The 17,639-nt window shown below is 50.6% G+C and overlaps 4 protein-coding genes across 4 annotated transcripts; 2 read left to right on the top strand and 2 right to left on the bottom strand.

Annotated features, from left to right (window-relative positions):
* Window positions 1-77: 77 nt before the first annotated feature.
* cnd3 (Condensin complex subunit 3) lies at window positions 78-3,004 on the bottom strand (the record flags this gene model as incomplete). Its single annotated transcript, XM_014688815.1, has 2 exons — window positions 78-493; window positions 562-3,004. The coding sequence occupies 2 exons, from the start codon at window positions 3,002-3,004 to the stop codon at window positions 78-80; spliced, it is 2,859 nt and encodes a 952-aa protein (XP_014544301.1).
* A 631-nt stretch (window positions 3,005-3,635) lies between these two features.
* G6M90_00g057140 (uncharacterized protein) lies at window positions 3,636-5,819 on the top strand (the record flags this gene model as incomplete). Its single annotated transcript, XM_014688814.1, has 1 exon — window positions 3,636-5,819. One exon carries the CDS (start codon window positions 3,636-3,638, stop codon window positions 5,817-5,819), a length of 2,184 nt encoding a protein of 727 aa, XP_014544300.1.
* Window positions 5,820-6,126: 307 nt separating this feature from the next.
* On the bottom strand, window positions 6,127-7,035 carry G6M90_00g057130 (uncharacterized protein; the record flags this gene model as incomplete). The annotated part of the gene is made up of 1 exon (XM_014688813.2): window positions 6,127-7,035. One exon carries the CDS (start codon window positions 7,033-7,035, stop codon window positions 6,127-6,129), a length of 909 nt encoding a protein of 302 aa, XP_014544299.2.
* A 1,149-nt stretch (window positions 7,036-8,184) lies between these two features.
* On the top strand, window positions 8,185-10,385 carry G6M90_00g057120 (uncharacterized protein; the record flags this gene model as incomplete). Its single annotated transcript, XM_014688812.1, has 2 exons — window positions 8,185-9,100; window positions 9,166-10,385. 2 exons carry the CDS (start codon window positions 8,185-8,187, stop codon window positions 10,383-10,385), a joined length of 2,136 nt encoding a protein of 711 aa, XP_014544298.1.
* Between the last annotated feature and the right edge of the window lie 7,254 nt (window positions 10,386-17,639).

Genomic DNA, 17,639 nt, shown 5'->3' with positions numbered 1-17,639 from the left:
GTTTCTTATTCGCATAACTCCCACCCATACATTGTTCCATTACGTCTTCGCATCTCATTCATTATGTCTCAAGGAGCTTAAGCAGTCTCCATCTTGGTATCTTCCTCGTCTGATGATGCATCGTCTGTCGCTGATTCCTTGTCATCCTTCTTCAGCACGACGGTGCCCTCGTCACTATCATTCAACTCTTCCTCTTTGATCTTGGGCTCCTCCAAAACTGTCCTGTCTTCTGCTGCCTGTCTATCCGTGGCTGCAACAGACACACTACGGCTGGTACGCCTGTTGGATGGTTGCTGCTCGTCGAGTGTATTGACAATCTTGCCCAGGCTGACGTGGATCTTGTACAACGCATTGCGGCTTGTGGCATCACTAAGCAGACCTTCTTCAACAGCCTCGCTTACATCTGCATATAGGTCTCGGATCATAGCCTCTGATGATCCTGGTGAGATGTAGAGTTTGCCTAGAAGACCAGCTACCAGCTTCTTTTCTTCTTCTATTCATCTGGTAAGTTTTTGAAAGACTTTGTAACAAAACAAAAAACACATGATTTGATGTACTTACTGTTGACATTGCTTCGCAATTTCTCCATAATATCCTGGCCAAGACGGAGATGGACATCGCCGTTTACATTCTTCTTCTCCGTATCCAAGGCAGCCCCAGGAGTGTAACATTTCCTTGGGTCTGTCCAGTCTACCAGGCAGGCACCAATAGTAGTCATGCTAAGCATGTCTTCTCCTACGTCAACGTCGTCATCCTCTAGGCCTTCACGCAAGTTCAGCAGAGAATGTAACGCCTGCAAGGAAATGGCCTGCATCAGATCCTGGTTGGCTGTACGCGAATAACAGAATACTGGAAGGAAATAATTCAATGCCTGCCTAACAGTATGGTTGGTCGCAGAAGAAGGATCGAAATACGCAACAACAAGTGCTTTCAAAAGCTCCTCGCATGCATCTTGCTCGCTCACAACTCTGCCGAGCAACAACTTTGACGCGGCCACAGTTGCCGCGGCTTGGACTTCTGGTGCCTTGCCTCCGCCTTTGACAGCTTTGACGTAGACTTTGAGTAAACCAGGGGTAGATGATAGCAGCTGAGCACCGTGTACGTTTAAAATATCCGTCAATATGTGCAAAGCCGTGATCTGCAAGGCTGGGTGCCCCTTATTGAAGAAATGCATGAACAATCCCAGATTCTCTTCAGCCAGGGATCTATCCAACAGTGCGCACAAGCCCAAGCATACCAAGCCTCTCTCTCGTACAGGCGCTTCATGACTTCGCACAGCTGGGACCACAAGATTGTTCAACATCGAAACCAGATCGGCGTTATCCTTCAGATTACCAGCCACATGGGTCAACATGCATTGAACGATGTGGAGGCACTTCATATTGACAACAATTTCCCTAACTGCCTTCTCTCGAGCATCTTCTTCACTTAACTCGGAATCATTGCCTCTCTTCTTGTCATTGGTAGGTGTGCTACCACGGCTCACTTCTGACTTCGCAGAGTGGAAACTATCGTCACGTTCATCCGCAAGGGGATCATCGACTATGGTGTCATGAACATCTGCAACAGACTCGAGGACAATGCTGCAGAACTCACGCTCACCGGCGGCGTCTGGAGCGCAGATATACTGCAATACTTCGACGGTAAGTTTGGTGACTTCGTCCGGGAGCTCCGGAATCGATAGGGACTGCCGCAGCAGCCTAAACATTTCTCTTCGACCAACTTCATCGGAGTAATCAAGAGTCAGGGCAATATGAAGCATTTGCTCAATAATGAACTCCTGCTCGACGGTATCTTCCTCCTCCTCTTCATCTGCAGCAGGCTGGCTTGCCCTCTTAAGAGCCTCGATGAGAGCGTCCATGTAGCGCCCAAGGTAGAAAGCGAGTTTGGTCACTTCAGGTAGCTTCTCTTCGACCAGCGACTCGTATCGTCCGCCACCCTCGCTGCGACAGAAGTCGTTGAAGCTCCTGGCCATGAAAACAGACTCAGCAGAAAGTGTTTCCCAAAAATTATCGTCGAACGTGACTGCCTCCCGATAGTCCGGACGGCCCTCCCAAAATCCTTTCATGGCCTCGAGGGCCACACCATTCTCGACTCCAGAATTGATCACATCGATGCGCTCTAATAATTCCAACAAGCCATCAAAACTAATGGGCACAGCTTCTTCCGAAGTGCCATCATCTTGCTGAGAAATTCCGGCGCAATCCGCGATCCATCGTTCCCTGAAGAGCCGACCAGCCGCCTTACGAACATTATCATCTCTATCCCGGAGACCCCATCGAAGAAGCTTTTCTCTCATGGAGAGCGAGAGATGTCGAAAATCACCCAGAGCCGGTAGAAGACGGGAGTAAACTGCTCTTCGGGTAGCAGCATCTTGATCTCGAGCCCTCTCGAGCAAAAATGGAAGAGTGTTGGGAAGAATTGGAAGATTTACAAGCAAGGACCGTCGCACATCAGCACTAGGGTCGTTCTGCATGACCTCGAGAAGCTTGCCCAGCAAATCCGTTCCTTGGTCGTTATCACTGTCTTCCGAGTTGGTACAGCCTTCGGCTTGATTGCCAGCAAGACGGCCGAGACCAAGCACAGCTTGGGACCGCACCATGGCCTCTTTGTCGCGAATCCGTTTGAGTAAGCCATGGCGGAGCTTCTGGAACAGGTCGTCATCAATAGCATCTAAAGAGTTGATAATATGTGATATAAGTTGTGTCGATCGATACCGGACGAATTTATCTTTAGCTGTCATCAATGGCAGGACCTCTTCAAGGATTTTTGACGTGAGTCTTGTGCTTGGCGTTTCCGGCATTAAACTGGTGTCTCCCTCAACATCACCCAAGATCTCGTTGTCCTTGTCGTTAGAATGTCGTAGATAGAAACCGACAAATCTAACACACTTCTCTCCGACATTCTCAGATTTCTTCACCGGCATAATCCTCAGCACACAGCGAACAAATTCTTTATTAAAAGCGGCTTCGTCAAATTCGTTGGAGGCCGCATTCGTAGGCATGGCGGGTTCGTAGCAACATGACTCATGAATTTTACGAAGATTCACGGCAAGTTTTCTATGCGTTGCGGTTGTGCGCTGGGAATCGCGAAATACTGCACATATTTTTGTCCGCAATGCGTTGTCTGGAGTATCAACATACTCGATAGCAGCGAATGAGGCGCGTGATGCGACAGAAGCACGGGAATTGAGAGTCGCCGTTGATTGTTTTCGGGAAACAGTGGTCGACTTCCTCGTCGACCGACTAAAAGTCTGTGCGGGCATCGTGTATATTGACGGCGGAGAGTCTGCTCCCTGCTACCGATATTCGTGGGTTGAGAAATGAGAGTTGTTGTTGAGGGGCCCCAGATGAAGCCGTTGTTTAGATATTTGATGGGTCGCGTCGCAAGGGTGTGTTGAAAGTCAACAATGTTCCAAATATGGTTTAGCTCAATTAATGATAACCAAACCCCCCCCCCCGCCATCACGTGCGATAAGATAAAAACTATGGGTCTCGCCTTAGCTCAAGGACCGTTTTTTTTTTTTTGGCCATCGTCCGTAGAAGTATTGGTTTTACGGCCCGCAACAGCAAACCTTTCCTCCAACTCAGTTTCCAACAGTCAAAGGCTCGAGAAAGCCTATACACCTAGCCACAATGGCTACCAGTTCGAAGAATGACCGTAAAAGACAACGATCCGAGGTCGAAGAACCACTACCATCAACGGCGGATACCCAAATTGTAGTAGGCCAAAGTACGAAGCGTCCACGAGTAGAAGAACGCAGATCCTTGTTCGTCCGCTCGTTACCTGCGAACGTCACGAATGATACCCTAGCAGACTTTTTTTCCCAGCATTTTCCTGTTAAGCATGCAGTCGTCGTTGTCGATCAAAAGACCAAAGAGTCTAGAGGTTACGGCTTTGTCACACTGGCAGATTCGGACGATGCTCTGGCGGCCAAGACCACTTTGGACAAGGCAGAGTGGGAAGGAAAGCGTATTCGCATTGACATAGCTGAGCCAAGGAAACGAAACGCCGCCAATTCAGAGGATACCGTCCCTAAAAGGCCTGGGAGAGAAGAAAGTCAAAGGCCACCGAAGCTCATTGTGCGAAATCTGCCTTGGAGCATCAAGACCTCTGAGCAGCTCTCCAATCTATTCAGAAGTTATGGAAAAGTCAAATTTTCCGACTTGCCTCAGTCGAAGGGGAAGCTCCGGGGCTTCGGGTTTGTCACAATTCGGGGCAAGAAGAATGCGGAGAAGGCTTTGGAGGGCGTGAACGGCAAGGAAATCGATGGCCGGACATTGGCAGTTGACTGGGCTGTGGACAAGGAGACCTGGGAAAAACAGCAGGATCTGGAGGCCGAAGACGAAGTTCCCAACCGTGAGGAAGAGAATTGTACGGATGACAAAGCCCTTCCGGAAACTGCTTTGTCGAGTGATGACGACAAGGATGACAACGACAATGACGATGACGGTACCGCTTCTAAGCCTGATAAAAACAACGAACTCGACGCAGATTTAGAAAATTTTATGAAAAATCACATGCAAAACATGGAGGACGAGGATGAAGATGACGAGGAGGATGACAAAGTGGACAATAGCAAGTCAAGTGCAGAGAAGAAAACTACCGATAATTCCTCCACTGTTTTCATTCGAAACCTTCCTTTTACAACGACGGATGAGCAACTCAAAGGATTCTTTTCTCATTTCGGTGCTGTGCGTTATGCCCGAGTTGTCATCGACAAAATTACAGAAAAGCCTGCGGGCACTGGGTTTGTATGCTTCGTGAAGCAATCCGATGCCAAATCGTGTATTAAAGAGGCACCTCGACCTAACGCGTCGGCCGCGGGGTCGAAGCCGTCACTACTGCTGGACGAGAATGCTGACCCTAGTGGTAAATACACTCTTGACGGCCGTCTTCTCCAAGTTGCTCAGGCCGTGAACAAGGCGGAGGCAGCGAATCTAGCTGATAATTCGCTTGCGAAACGCAGAGAGAAGGACAAGCGCCGCCTATATTTGCTCTCTGAAGGAGCCATTGGACGAGGATCTCCTCTGTTCGATTTACTCAGTCCTTCTGAAATTCAAATGCGCCAGGCCAGCGCTGCGCAGCGGAAGAAACTTGTCCAAAGCAACCCTAGTCTCCATATCAGTTTGACACGACTGTCTCTGCGGAATATCCCTCGAAACATTGGTTCGAAGGAGCTGAAGGAACTCGCAAGAAAGGCTGTTGTGGGCTTTGCCGTGGATGTGAAAGAAGGTCTTCGGCAACCCTTATCCAAGGAAGAGAATGCCCGAGATGGTAAAGATGCCAAAGAGAAGGAGCGCCAACGAAAATTGAAGGGCAAGGGCATTGTTCGACAAGCTAAAGTGGTTTTTGAAAGCAACCAGGGATCTAAGGTTGATGAGATGAATGGTGCTGGAAAGAGTCGTGGATATGGTTTCATTGAATACACGTCACATCATTGGGCTCTTATGGGGTTGCGTTATCTCAATGGCCACCAGCTTCAAGGCGACAATGGAAAAAAGCAGCGACTGATTGTTGAATTCGCCATTGAAAATGCGAACGTTGTTCAGCGTCGGCGTGCCGCGGAGGAGAAGTCGGGTGAATCACAGCGAGAAGGACGCAACACCCGAACTGAATTGGCAGATACTAGCAAGGGCAGGGCACCGAAGTTAGAACGACGCGGAAAGGGCGCGAAACATGAAAGCGAAGAAACACGAAGCCATGGCGATGACAAACAGAATCACGGAGCGTCTAAGGCTGAGGACATGCAGCAGAGACTTATTGCTCGTACAAGGTTGATGAGAAAAAAGAAGGCGAAGGCTCGGGGTAAGAGTTAATACAGGCGGCAAGATGGTTTTCTCGAGACACGGCCATTGAACGGCATTTCACGTAAGCATTTAGCAAGTTGCATGCTTGGGAAGGCAAAAAAGCAGTAGACGGCTCAATGTAGCTATTTATATATTTTCCACAAAGAAGAGGGGGCTCAATTGGTATCAGAAAGACGTAATCAACTATCCCGAGAGGGACAAGTCCATCCAAAAAAAAAAAGAAATACTACGTTCCCACGATGTAGTAAATTGGGTGAGGAGTGATGATTTCCCCCAAGGCAAAAAAAATCACTAATCGGGTTGGGTGTATGAAGCGTTATTTCCAAAACCAGCTTGATTTCTTAGAGTCGGCCCCAATTTCAAGGGGTTCGTTGTTTCCGGCTTCAATGTTGTTTTCGTTGTCCAGGTGCTTATCAGCTGGGCGAATGGTAACATAGGTTTCACTGCCAACCTCGTTCCCATCTGCATCCAACATTTTGCGGGTGACGGTTTTGTGCAAGTAGCCAAACCGATCCACATGCTCATTTTCGTTTGTCACAACCTTGTTCTTATCGTGGCTATCAATGTATGCCCCATGCTTCCCTTCTCGGGACTGAAGCTTGGCTTCTTCCGAGATACTCTTGACGAACGTATCCCACGATGAGGCGCTCTCCTTGAATTTCGAGGATATCTCAGAGAAGAGCTCCTCAAAGGTATCGGGCCCTTTATCCAGTTCCATCTTTTGCTCGCTGCCGGTATAGGAGTTCTTTGCGCTATCCTCCCCAAAACCCCGTTCCAGTTGTTTGAATGCTCTGCCTATGTCTTCGAAGAAGTTTCCAGAACCAGGGGCATCATGGCCATAACCCTTGCTGACGCTTCGCCAAGCATCAGCCGCGTGCCGGTCCAGCTCTTCGTGAAAGCTAGTCCAGTCTGGCTGGTGTGCTTTGAAGAACTGAGCACGACTGGGAACCTGGACTAGGCCCTGGGATTCAAGGCGTCGCAGCCAAAACCAGGTGGGTTCTCCGGAGGGGAACATATCCCGGAGCAGTCGCCTTTGCTGATAGCGAGTTGTGATGTCGGGGAGACTCTGGCCTTGCGAGACAGCAAGGAGATCCTCAAAGGCATCTTCAAATGTGAAAATAGAGCCATCTACTCCCGTGGGCAGATGGTTAGGAACAGGTTGAGGGAGGTGGCGAAGTGTAGTTGGGGCATAAGTCGGGGAGGAGATCAGCGATAAGACGTCCATGGTGGTGTGCCTTTTGTTGTCGTGGATGTCCATGGTTATAGTCCTTATGGTGAATACGACTGACGGGAGAAGCCCGCCTCCTCAGGTTCGATATCTCCAGCGTTACCCGTAAGGCCGTAGCTGCACAGACGTTGCGGTGGGCGGAATGAGTGGCACGCTTTGCGGGGAGTCTGTGGCGAGGAAGGTGAGATGTTACGCGAGAGAAAGATGCATCAATGAGAAATGGTTCAGGAGGACCCCGAGTCAGGCGATATCCAAATAAACGTTGCTGTTGGACGTGTTGCTCAAGAAGTGGTATTTGGCCTTCAGGGTCATGAACAAGTCGTGGCCTTGTATGAGCTCACGAGTTGCACGAGTCTGGTTGACATCTGAATGATTTTTGTGGGTCCCGGCTTCCGAAAAACAACGCCGTAGTGTCCGAGCATCGCCGCTGCAGGCTGCGAGCCCTCTAGGGTACTTAGAGCCAGGTCAATACTCCCGTACTCGAGGTAGGTACGAAGCCAATGGAACCTGAGGAACCTGCGCTTGTTGTTCTGGTGTCAGGCGAGACATTGAAGCTATAAAACGCATGTTTTAATGGTCAAAAGGAGCAATGGGAGCCAGAACCCCGGTTTCAGGGTGGCAGCCAGGCAGCTCTTGACCCGAGCTTTTTAGCTATTCATAGTCGCGCTCACATCGCAACCTAAATAATACTCCATGTACTCCGTACCTACCTACTTAAGTACTAAGTACGGTAGGTACCTAAGTAAGCAGGTATGTAGGGTAAGCACCTGCGAGCTACTCCGTACTCTGACGTACTACGGACGAATGCGACGTATGCCAAGCCTCCGTACTAACAGCCCCACCCATGTCGAACGCCGCTCCGCAACTCACCTCAAGTGCTTGCACAAACGTCACGACACATCACATCCGAAGTCTGCAGCGACCGACTTCTCCCAGGGCTCTTCTTGAGTTTCCCTTTATGTCGCCACATCCAAGAGTAGCCATGATCCGACTAGGCCCTTGATCCGGAAAGCTTCTATCTTATTTCCTATCTGCCTGTCCTGCAACCCTGATGGTCCTGGGAGCCGAGCGCTTCAACAATCTTCAGCTTGCCCTCGAAAGCTTCCCGCGACTGCGTCTGCCGGCCACGACGCTCGCGCTGCCTCGATGGACACTGTGACAGGGGCCTTTCCATGGTCGTTAACGACCGCGGCTACGCGACCCGCGGCGAGCATAACAACGTCGACGGCAGCTACGGCTACAGCTACACAGTCCCCCGGCGACCCCGGCGAGGTTTTGCAGCAATGGTCATCTCTCATTGGCATCGTCACAGCCATCGTCGGTAATGTCCTCATAGCGTTGGCTCTGAATGTCCAGCGATATGCGCATACGCGACTACATAAGGAACGAGTGCGTGTACGGCAGCGGGCGCGTGCTGCCTTGAAGCAGCCGCAGAGTAGCAGCAATGGTGCATCGTCGTATGGCACCATGCCCGGAGAGCCTAACGGGCATAGGAACGGCAACGGACGCAGTCATGATGGCTCTGTCAACAGTGCCAGTCGAGTCCATGATGGGCCAGAATCAGTCGAAACTGATCCTCTATCTCAGTCTTCCCAGTCAATCGCCCCGACCGACGTTGACAGCGCTGATGGAGAACATGACAAAACTACATCAACATACCTCAAGTCCCCATATTGGTGGCTGGGACAGATCCTCATAACTCTGGGCGAAATGGGTAATTTTTTGGCTTATGGATTTGCTCCTGCTTCGATTGTGTCACCCTTAGGCGTCGTGGCATTGATATCCAACTGTATCATCGCGCCTGCAATGTTCCACGAGCGATTTCGCGCCAGGGATTTTTGGGGCGTCGTAATTGCTGTTGGGGGAGTTGTTACCGTTGTCTTCAGCGCAAATCAGGAGGAGACCAAGCTGGAACCTCACGATGTTTGGCGCGCAATCACTACCATGGAATTCGAAATCTATCTCGGTGTCACAGTCTCGTTGATTGTCTTGTTGATGTGGGCAAGCAGCAAATATGGTAGGCGCACTAGTCTGATAGATCTCGGGCTTGTGGGACTTTTTGGTAAGCGACAAATCCCACCTTTCCCTTACCCATTCCCTTGCGATGATATTAACCGTGAATCTCAGGTGGTTATACTGCGTTAGCAACCAAAGGCGTTTCGTCTATGTTGTCATCGACTCTTTGGAGAGCCTTCACGACCCCAGTGACATATGCTCTGCTTCTCATTCTTCTCGTCACAGCAATCATGCAGATTCGATATGTTAATAAAGCATTACAGCGCTTTAACTCCACACAAGTCATCCCCATTCAGTTCGTTCTTTTCACACTTTGCGTCATTCTGGGAAGTGCTGTTCTTTACCGAGACTTTGAAAAGACGACGGAAAAACAAGCCGTAACCTTCGTAGGCGGCTGCCTCCTCACCTTTTTTGGAGTTTTTCTTATCACCAGTGGTCGGCAACAAAACGAGGCCGATGATGAGGACCTATTGTCTGATATCGACGGGATCGAGGAGACTATTGGCCTAACAAGACACGGGGAAGCAACGGCGGGCCCTCCACTAGTCCAAGACGTTGAATCACCGAAACCACCGTCTCAAAGATCTAGCAAATTGTCGAGAGTCAGTTTTGCGGATACAGCTAAACCACAATTTCCTCAAGACAAGTCCGACAAACCACGAATCCGTCAAGGCACATCCGACAGCGCGCCAAACTTAATCGATATTGAACCAGATCCTCCTGTTTTATCCGATAACCCTTGGCGAGAGTCTTGGTCGTCCGCTGCGTCCCTTCCTCGTGGCACACGAACCTTCTCTACCGACTCGGCGGTGGCAGAATCTGCTGTGATTTCAACACCAAGCAATTCAGCTGCCACGACTCCCATCCGAGACTCAGCTTTCATCCATACATACCCTACAGACAGACCCTTCACTCCTCGTCAGAGTTCGGGAGGACTCTCCCGGGTTCCGAGCCATCATCGCTCCAAGACTTTCATATCGCCATCGCCGCTTTCTTCTACAGTCACGACTGTTGTAAAGGACGCATTCCTACGAGGATATGACGCATCTTTGGCAAACACATCATCACTGAGAAGAATTCGGTCTAGCATCCGTGCGGGTCTGTTCTTCAACTTTGACGAAGATGAGCAGAATATAACAACATCGGATCTTCCTTTGCCAAGTCCCCTAGAGCCTTCTGAAGATGAGCATAGCGAGACAGATGACCCATCGCGAAGGCGGTCGCGAAGCGTCAGTGACGTAATAGGAGATTTCTTCCGTCCTAAGAAAAAGAGCAAGAATGATACCCCAAGCGGTGACGTGGAGTCTGGACCGTCTCATAATTCTGAGTAGCATTACACCAGTCACTTGCAATCTAGATAATAAGCTTCATACCCCATAGTTTCAGCGCAGTCCAAAAAGCCTGTGGAAAGACGGGCTTCTTCCCAGGCTTCTTCTTTTTCCTACTCCGCGATTCGTTTTCTTCATTTCCTGTTGGCATACTACAGTGATTTCTCGTTCTGTTTTACGCGATACGTTTGGCCGCGAGTTACGGCAAGGGAGCTGTTTTCGGTATTTGGCGTGTGTGGCGAGTATCTATCTGTGCATAAATTGGATTTCTCACATCTCATGCATTCCTCATCTAGAAGAGCTAGCGTTGTCCTTTCTTTCCCCCCTGAAATCGACACGGGGAACCTTACCGACTGCAGTCATTTTGTGGCAAACTGGGCAGAGGATTCCTTGATTCAATGTACATACAATACGGAGTAGATGAAATTGGTAACTGCATGACCACACTGATATCTCATTTAGTACTGATGGCACTACGTACGGAATACGACGCAGGGCTTGACGTGTTTCTTGCCCTGTATTCGGCGATAGTAGTACTCTGTTTGCGAATTGGATGTCATTTCTTACGTGACCATGTTACACGGCAGGGCTGAGTGTCCAAGTCTGCCAGAGGCCGATTTTGGTCGGGGCAACGGCATCTATGATCTGATGTTGTCTCAATGACAAAAGTAGGGTTATGCTCCCTTCGGCCGAGACACTCACTCCTATTTAAAAGAAGAATCACCGGGAAAAGAAATGAGGAGAACCTTGCATCGTCGTATGAATCGGATGAATGCCGACACACGCATACGTACACATCATCAGATGTGTTCTTCATGCAGCTCTCGTCACACACACGGACAAGGGGGCCCTTCACTTGTTGATTCTCGTACGGAGTATGCAGTCCATTGAATCACACGCATGAGCTCTCAGTAACACACGCATTAATGTCTCTCCCAAGATGAGCAGCATGCTCGGCTAGAAAACGAAAAACGGTGGCAATGCAGATGTTTGCTGTTTTGTTCCTGGTTGAAGAGACAGCCATATCGCAGGGCACCGCCCAATCACATGATGAGGCTGTTTCTTGCTGCGCGTTAGCATAGATACGAGGAAATGGCATATTTTTCTTCGTTCTTTCCCCTGTCCATAATAGCAGCCAGCCCTCCCGAGGCCATGGGAATAGCAAACAAGGCCCCAGCCGCAATGTTATGCAATCAAAACCCGGGGGGATGGAATATCCGCCTCGTCATGCCTGATGGTGCCTTGTCGGACCGGGATGAGGGCAGAGGACTCCATGTGCGCGTTTAACTTTGTTCATTCTCTTATTACTATCCGGGGGGATGGATCAAGGTCGAACACGATGTTTGCATGAATGTAAAGTGGCTGGGGGGGCGAGGTTTTGCATGTTCTCTGGGAAGGGGAAGCGGCCAAAGGGGGAAAGACGAGGCGGTCGGTGGGAGGAATCGAGCGACGGCCTCCCCAAAAGCGAAATGCACATGCTCCAAAGGACAAAAAGGTCTCGATGGGCTTCCGAATCTGCTTGTGACAAGCGTTGGATGGATGTTTCACTTGCAAAGGCTAATGGCTAATGGCTAATGGCGAGCGACTGAGCACACGGTCCTCTCCTCTTGCCTCCATCCCGCTGCCCCGAGACACGGCATCTGAGCTTAAAAAAAGCACTGTCCGGGTAAAGTGGATGGCAAAAAAACTTTGCGTTGGATGGACGAGCCACTGCGCCGAGAAAGTGAGAGGTGACAAACGAAGAATCGCAACGTACGGCAGTCTGTGCCGTCCGGGGAAGGGGCCTTGCGATGCGAGTCAGTCCACCCGCCCATTTGTCCTTTTTCCCCTGATACTACTAGTACAACAGAGACGAGGAGTCGTGAAGTCATCAACAAGTCACAACCCCCTTCCCCAAAGTCTGCTGGACATGATCTGTCTCACCATCAGCCCAGATCCTCGGCAGTCGGTACTTGTCAGCATCTGAAAGAATGGAGGTGCTTGGTGAAGCGACCGTCAAAAGACTCCGCTGCAACCACAAACACACGGCAAGGCTCCGTATAGAGACATTTCTGAGGTTGGCCCGCATATTTATCGGACCCGCAGTGGACAAAACCGGACACATGTTGACATGCCACCGTCGCGTCAAGCCGTTGTCAAAAAGTGGATGGCACCTCTCGTACTATGCTGGTCGTTATTGGCCATGGTGTCGCCGCGGAAGACGGGATGGAAGAAAGATGGACGTACAGAGTAAGACATGGCAACGATGGGTACCGGTTTGAGACTAACAGTAGTAATCATAGATATCCGGAGAAGGTTAGTCTTTTTTTGAATGCTTGCACCAGAGAGGCTCCAGATGTCCAGCACAGATGGAGACGGTCCCTCTCGAGGCTCTTGTTGTTGGACACAATGTCTATGTATTCTGACGCGGCGCCGTGGCACGGCGTTGTTAGCCAGGGACGATGAATTTTGCATCTTCTACTCCGTGCTAGTACCACAGAGTAAGTACTCCGGGCATGGAGAAAAGGAAGACGTTGTTGCCGTGTCTGATACATTCGATGCGCGCTGAAGCTCCGAGCAGTATCACCGGAGAGCCCAACCGACTCCGCCGTTTTGGTACTGACTGCATGGAGTAGTTCTCCGTACACGCGTGGCCTATATTGGTCCATGTTATGATTTTCGGCAAACTGACGGAGGTTTACAATGTAGTAGTAGGCCAACTCCTCCGATTCCATCGCGCGCGTCTCCGCTTACGTTTAAGCTGTTACATCGGCAAAAGCTTATCGCTCCGAGAGCCACCAGGGGAACCTGTCTCACGGAGCGCGTTTGTGCATGATGGCCGGTTGTACAGAGTAGCTGCGACGAACTATCCAGGCTGGTTCCGATATACTAGTAATGTACATACAATACGGACGTCCTGCCAGCCAGGGAGGCAATTGGCGACAAGGTCGAGATTCTGCATTGCTGACTGTGTTTTGCTAAAAGCAGACAGCGTTCTTGCTCCAGGGATATGCTGATGAGCTGGATTGGGTCAACCGGAGAACGACGCGATATAAGCAAGCGAGCTGTCTCTCACAACAAACAAAGAGATATCCTGCATGTTCCGTTTGCGAAAGCTTTACCATCACACCATGTCACGCGTCCTGGTTTGCTGGTGACATGTCCGTGTTGACTGAGGGCGCGCTGAAGACGGCGCCCCCAATACTGTACCAGACCTTTCGCAGACTGGTGATCCCTGTCCATGTGAGAACCCTGCACGCCCGCAAGAGCCAAGGAACCAGAGTTGAGTCCCCGTTCCATTTGTTTCTCTGTTTGTCTTCTTCTGTCAAACGGATCCAGTACCCAGTACGCTTGACGGTGCCTGTTGTCAGGAACACCCCCGTAAGCCGCGGTAAGACGCAGAGGTTTTTCGCTCTTGATGAAACGGAGCTAATAGTGGTGGACTCGGAGCTTTGAAGCTTCTCCGCATTTCTGTAAGGCAGTCAGTCATTGTCTCGATATTCACAATGAAGCGGAGCGGTTTGCTTTACTTGGGCAAGCTTGCGGGTGCGGGATGGATCAAGAGATCCGGAACGGCATCCAGGCACCAACAATCTTCCAGGACACGAAAGCAAAGTCCCAGAGAACTGGGTGCAGGCCAGCCATGGACAGGGGAGCCCCGAGAGTGGCGTCAGCAACCCAGCACAAACTGAGGGGAAGGGCTGGCATCACCAGCGTGGGAGGATGGAAAATTTGCAACTGCACACTGGACTTCAGGAACTAGCCACTAGGGACCGAGTGGACGAGCGACTGAAGCAGGGTACAGTTCAAGAACATGCCTGCTCCAAGAGTCCGGAGAAGAAACACCAGCCGGACTCCAAAGCAGGAGTAGATTGACGCCGACCGGAAAGTGATGAGCAAGAAGGCATGTAGTACGTAAGCATGTATGTATGTACCTTGACAGTGCATTTGACACCACATGGGCGGCCGAGGTGCTCGCCCTAGTGCTGCAGATGTCGTTCGGTGTCGGCGCGTTTCTGGACTCAGCGAACAAGCCCCTATTCCATGGAGCTGTGTTTTTGGCATTGAGGGTTTGCATGTTCAAGAGCACGATGCAGGCTGCGCCAACAGCGTGTGGTTGGACCTTGGTCCAAGCATCGATGTCTCCCGAGCCGACCACCATTCTTGAAGGAATCACCCCAAGTCGGCATCACGCAGCATCAGCCATGGGCATGCCTACCTTGTGCGGGAATTTACAAAGAATAACCTTGAACCAACAAAAGAGGGACTGTGTATGTACACACTCGCGCCCGCACGCACGCACACACACGCACGCACACGAAAGAAAGAAACAAATCTCATCACTCATGTATAGCTCCAAAGTGAGTGCTCACTCAGACAATGAATGGCGATGGTGGCTTTGGGGGGGCCATTCACCGCTCCCGTTTTTTTTTTATTGTCAAACTCTGTTGCTTCTCAAGACAAGATTCAACGCTAGTGTCTCGACTCTGATCTATTGTTCGAGTTCAAAGCTCTTTTGGCGGGTACCTGTCTGTGCAGCAAAAGAGTTCTCCGTGTCCTTCGATTTGGGTTTTCCCATATCGTAACACACCGCACTGTAAGTCATTCTAGATTTCGTATGGATATGGGGAACGGCTTCGGTGCTGGATGGAGCCTGCCATTTGCCTCATACAATCTCTTGCGTAATATGTACATATACGCTTCGTTTCCGTCTGGGCCGATAGCTTCGCAAGTAGTAGTATGCAGTAGTCACCCTGTACACACACTGGGAGTCTCGTCAAATCCATTTACGAGGTACTTGTTTGTACCAGAAACAGCCCAGAGTCATGTTCCTGCCAGCGCGGCTGTGGAATTCTCCATGTCGCCATGTCGTCCTACAAACCCCTCAACTACGCCATGCTTTCAAGCCAGAAATAGCAGTTTTTGCACAGCCAGTTCATGACGAAGCCAGTGGCTGGTCCACGAGCCAGCCTACCCAGGTGGTCCACATATACCTTTTATGTACTTTATGTAGTTATGTACATACATAACTACAGATCAAGCAAGACCATCACGAGCCGACAATAAGGCTGGCTTGTTATAGTCAAGGCAAACCAGCCAGCCACTTTCCTCAACTGACCCTGTTTTCGTCTTTCGCGCATGGGAGTTGGAAAACGAAAGTTCCCCATCTTGCTCGCATTCCAGGCGGAAGCTACTAGAACATTGACAGCAGCCTGGCAGAGTATGAACCCCTGGGTCCGCCATGATGGAGATTGCCATTGTTTCTGGTGCAATCAATTCTGACCACGGCACATCCGGGCAGCTGCACTCTCCAAGATTGAGCTGATTGTGGTACGCGTGTGCTGCAAAGACGACCGACGTGATGCGGATCGTGATTTTGTGAGTGGAGAATTACCAACTACCTAAGTAGGTAGGTTGGTTGATACTACTCGAACGCTTTGGGAAGAGCGTCTGGTGGGAATATGTATCTCACTATCCACCAGTTGCCTATCATGATGCATGATACAATGTGTATTGCACATTGAACATGCTCCGTACAGTACATAGAGCAAGTTACGCATTGCGTGCCGATGTCATTGCCGCGTTGCGCGTCCGCCGTCATTGACGAATCAGGCATTGGATTGTACGGAGCTGATGATGCCGAGATGGTTACGGAGTAGATGGCGTGCAGGAGTTTGCGTTCACTGCCCGGAGCGGTGTACTACCTTGGTCGGTGCAAGACTCTCTCTGTATTACGGAGAACTGCATGATCTGTCCTGTTCAAGAAAAATTCGCGTCTTTGTCCAGCTCCCAAGGTACCAACAGGCATGCAACAGGCATGCAACAGGCATGCGGCAGGAACAACCGGGGTGCCATGCACGCGTGCATATCACATTGATTGTACATGATTACGTCGACCAGAACGATACAAAGTGCCATTCTCCAAGTACCCAGATACCTCGGTGCCTAGGTGGCCACTGTGGGTACGCTCAGTACAATAGACTCCGTGCGCTTAGAGGAGGTCGTAGGAGTACATGCTCGGCGGATGACCACCACCAACCACGTCCAACAGCCCGACCCCAGGCAGGAACCGAAGCATAGTTCGCATGGATCATCACTCGAAACCACCCGTTGACATCTACTAGCTTTCCCACCTGCAACGCTCGAGTCTAGCTGCCTCCTAGTAGACTGTGGTTGTCCGTGTTTTGGTAAGAACAGACACGCTTCAATAGATCGTTTTTTTCTCATTCACCAGGCCCTGGCCTCGGAGGTGCTGCCCATGGCGGAGGTCCAAAATCCCACAACCTCCTTTGCAGAACGCGATATTGATCCTTGGAAGAAAGGAAGGGCCATTGTGGGCTTCCGCCACGAGTTCCCTGAATCATGGCTCACTATTCGAAAGCATCAGGTTGTCATGCAATTGTACAATACGGAGTACAATGCGTACAGATCCGACCGTCTTGTACAATCACCAGCTACGAAGAACGGAGTACAGCCCGCCCGCCTAAAAAAAAATCCCTCTCCACGGCGTTGACCCGTCAAGTTCGGATCACAACCCTGAACGCGATGCCCCATGGCGACCACCACTGTACAATAGCACAAGGGCCAGCCACAACAAACACCCAAACGCGTGCTACGGAGTACTCCTTGGGCTCTTTTTGGCCCGCGAGATCCTTGTCCAAGTCGTCGTGTATGAGCGATAACTCACAGTGGAGATGAGGTCTGGTGGAAACTCAATCCCTGCGGCTTACCTCGTCTGCCCCCAACAGACCCCTAGCAAAAGGAGCCAAGACGGTCAAGGACATCTCCTTGTCTGTTGGTTCTTTTTGGGATGGCCCATCCCCCATCATGTAATGCAAGTTCTGCCCCAGCAATTGTCAAGCCCTACGGTATATGTATTTCGTAATACTCACCTCAGCTTTGGTCGTCTAGGAATTGTCTCTTTTCTATTGCTTGGCTGACTGGGAGAGGGCATGTACGTGATGTCCGCCAGTGGCAGGGGAAGCATTGTGGACGACAGAATACGGACTTACACAATGCCTCACGGAGTACTCCGTGGTGCACGCAACTATGGGGTTCGACTTCTCAGGCCATTCAAGCGACCATGTCGTACCTGCATGGAGCTGCAAGCCAGGAACCACTTCTCTTCAAACCAAGCCACGAGAGCTCGGGTGGAGTACAACGTAACTTTGCCTCGACCCGACGCTTCGGGTAGGGTAAGCCTCTCTCTTTGGCCATAATCCTCGCTGCTTAGCTTGTTGTGTTGGTAACATGCACCCTCCGAACCAACTTGTGGCA

Source organism: Metarhizium brunneum, chromosome 3 (genome assembly GCF_013426205.1).
Source record: "Metarhizium brunneum chromosome 3, complete sequence".
Taxonomy (NCBI): domain Eukaryota; kingdom Fungi; phylum Ascomycota; class Sordariomycetes; order Hypocreales; family Clavicipitaceae; genus Metarhizium; species Metarhizium brunneum.
This window is presented reverse-complemented; position numbering and strand designations above follow the sequence as displayed.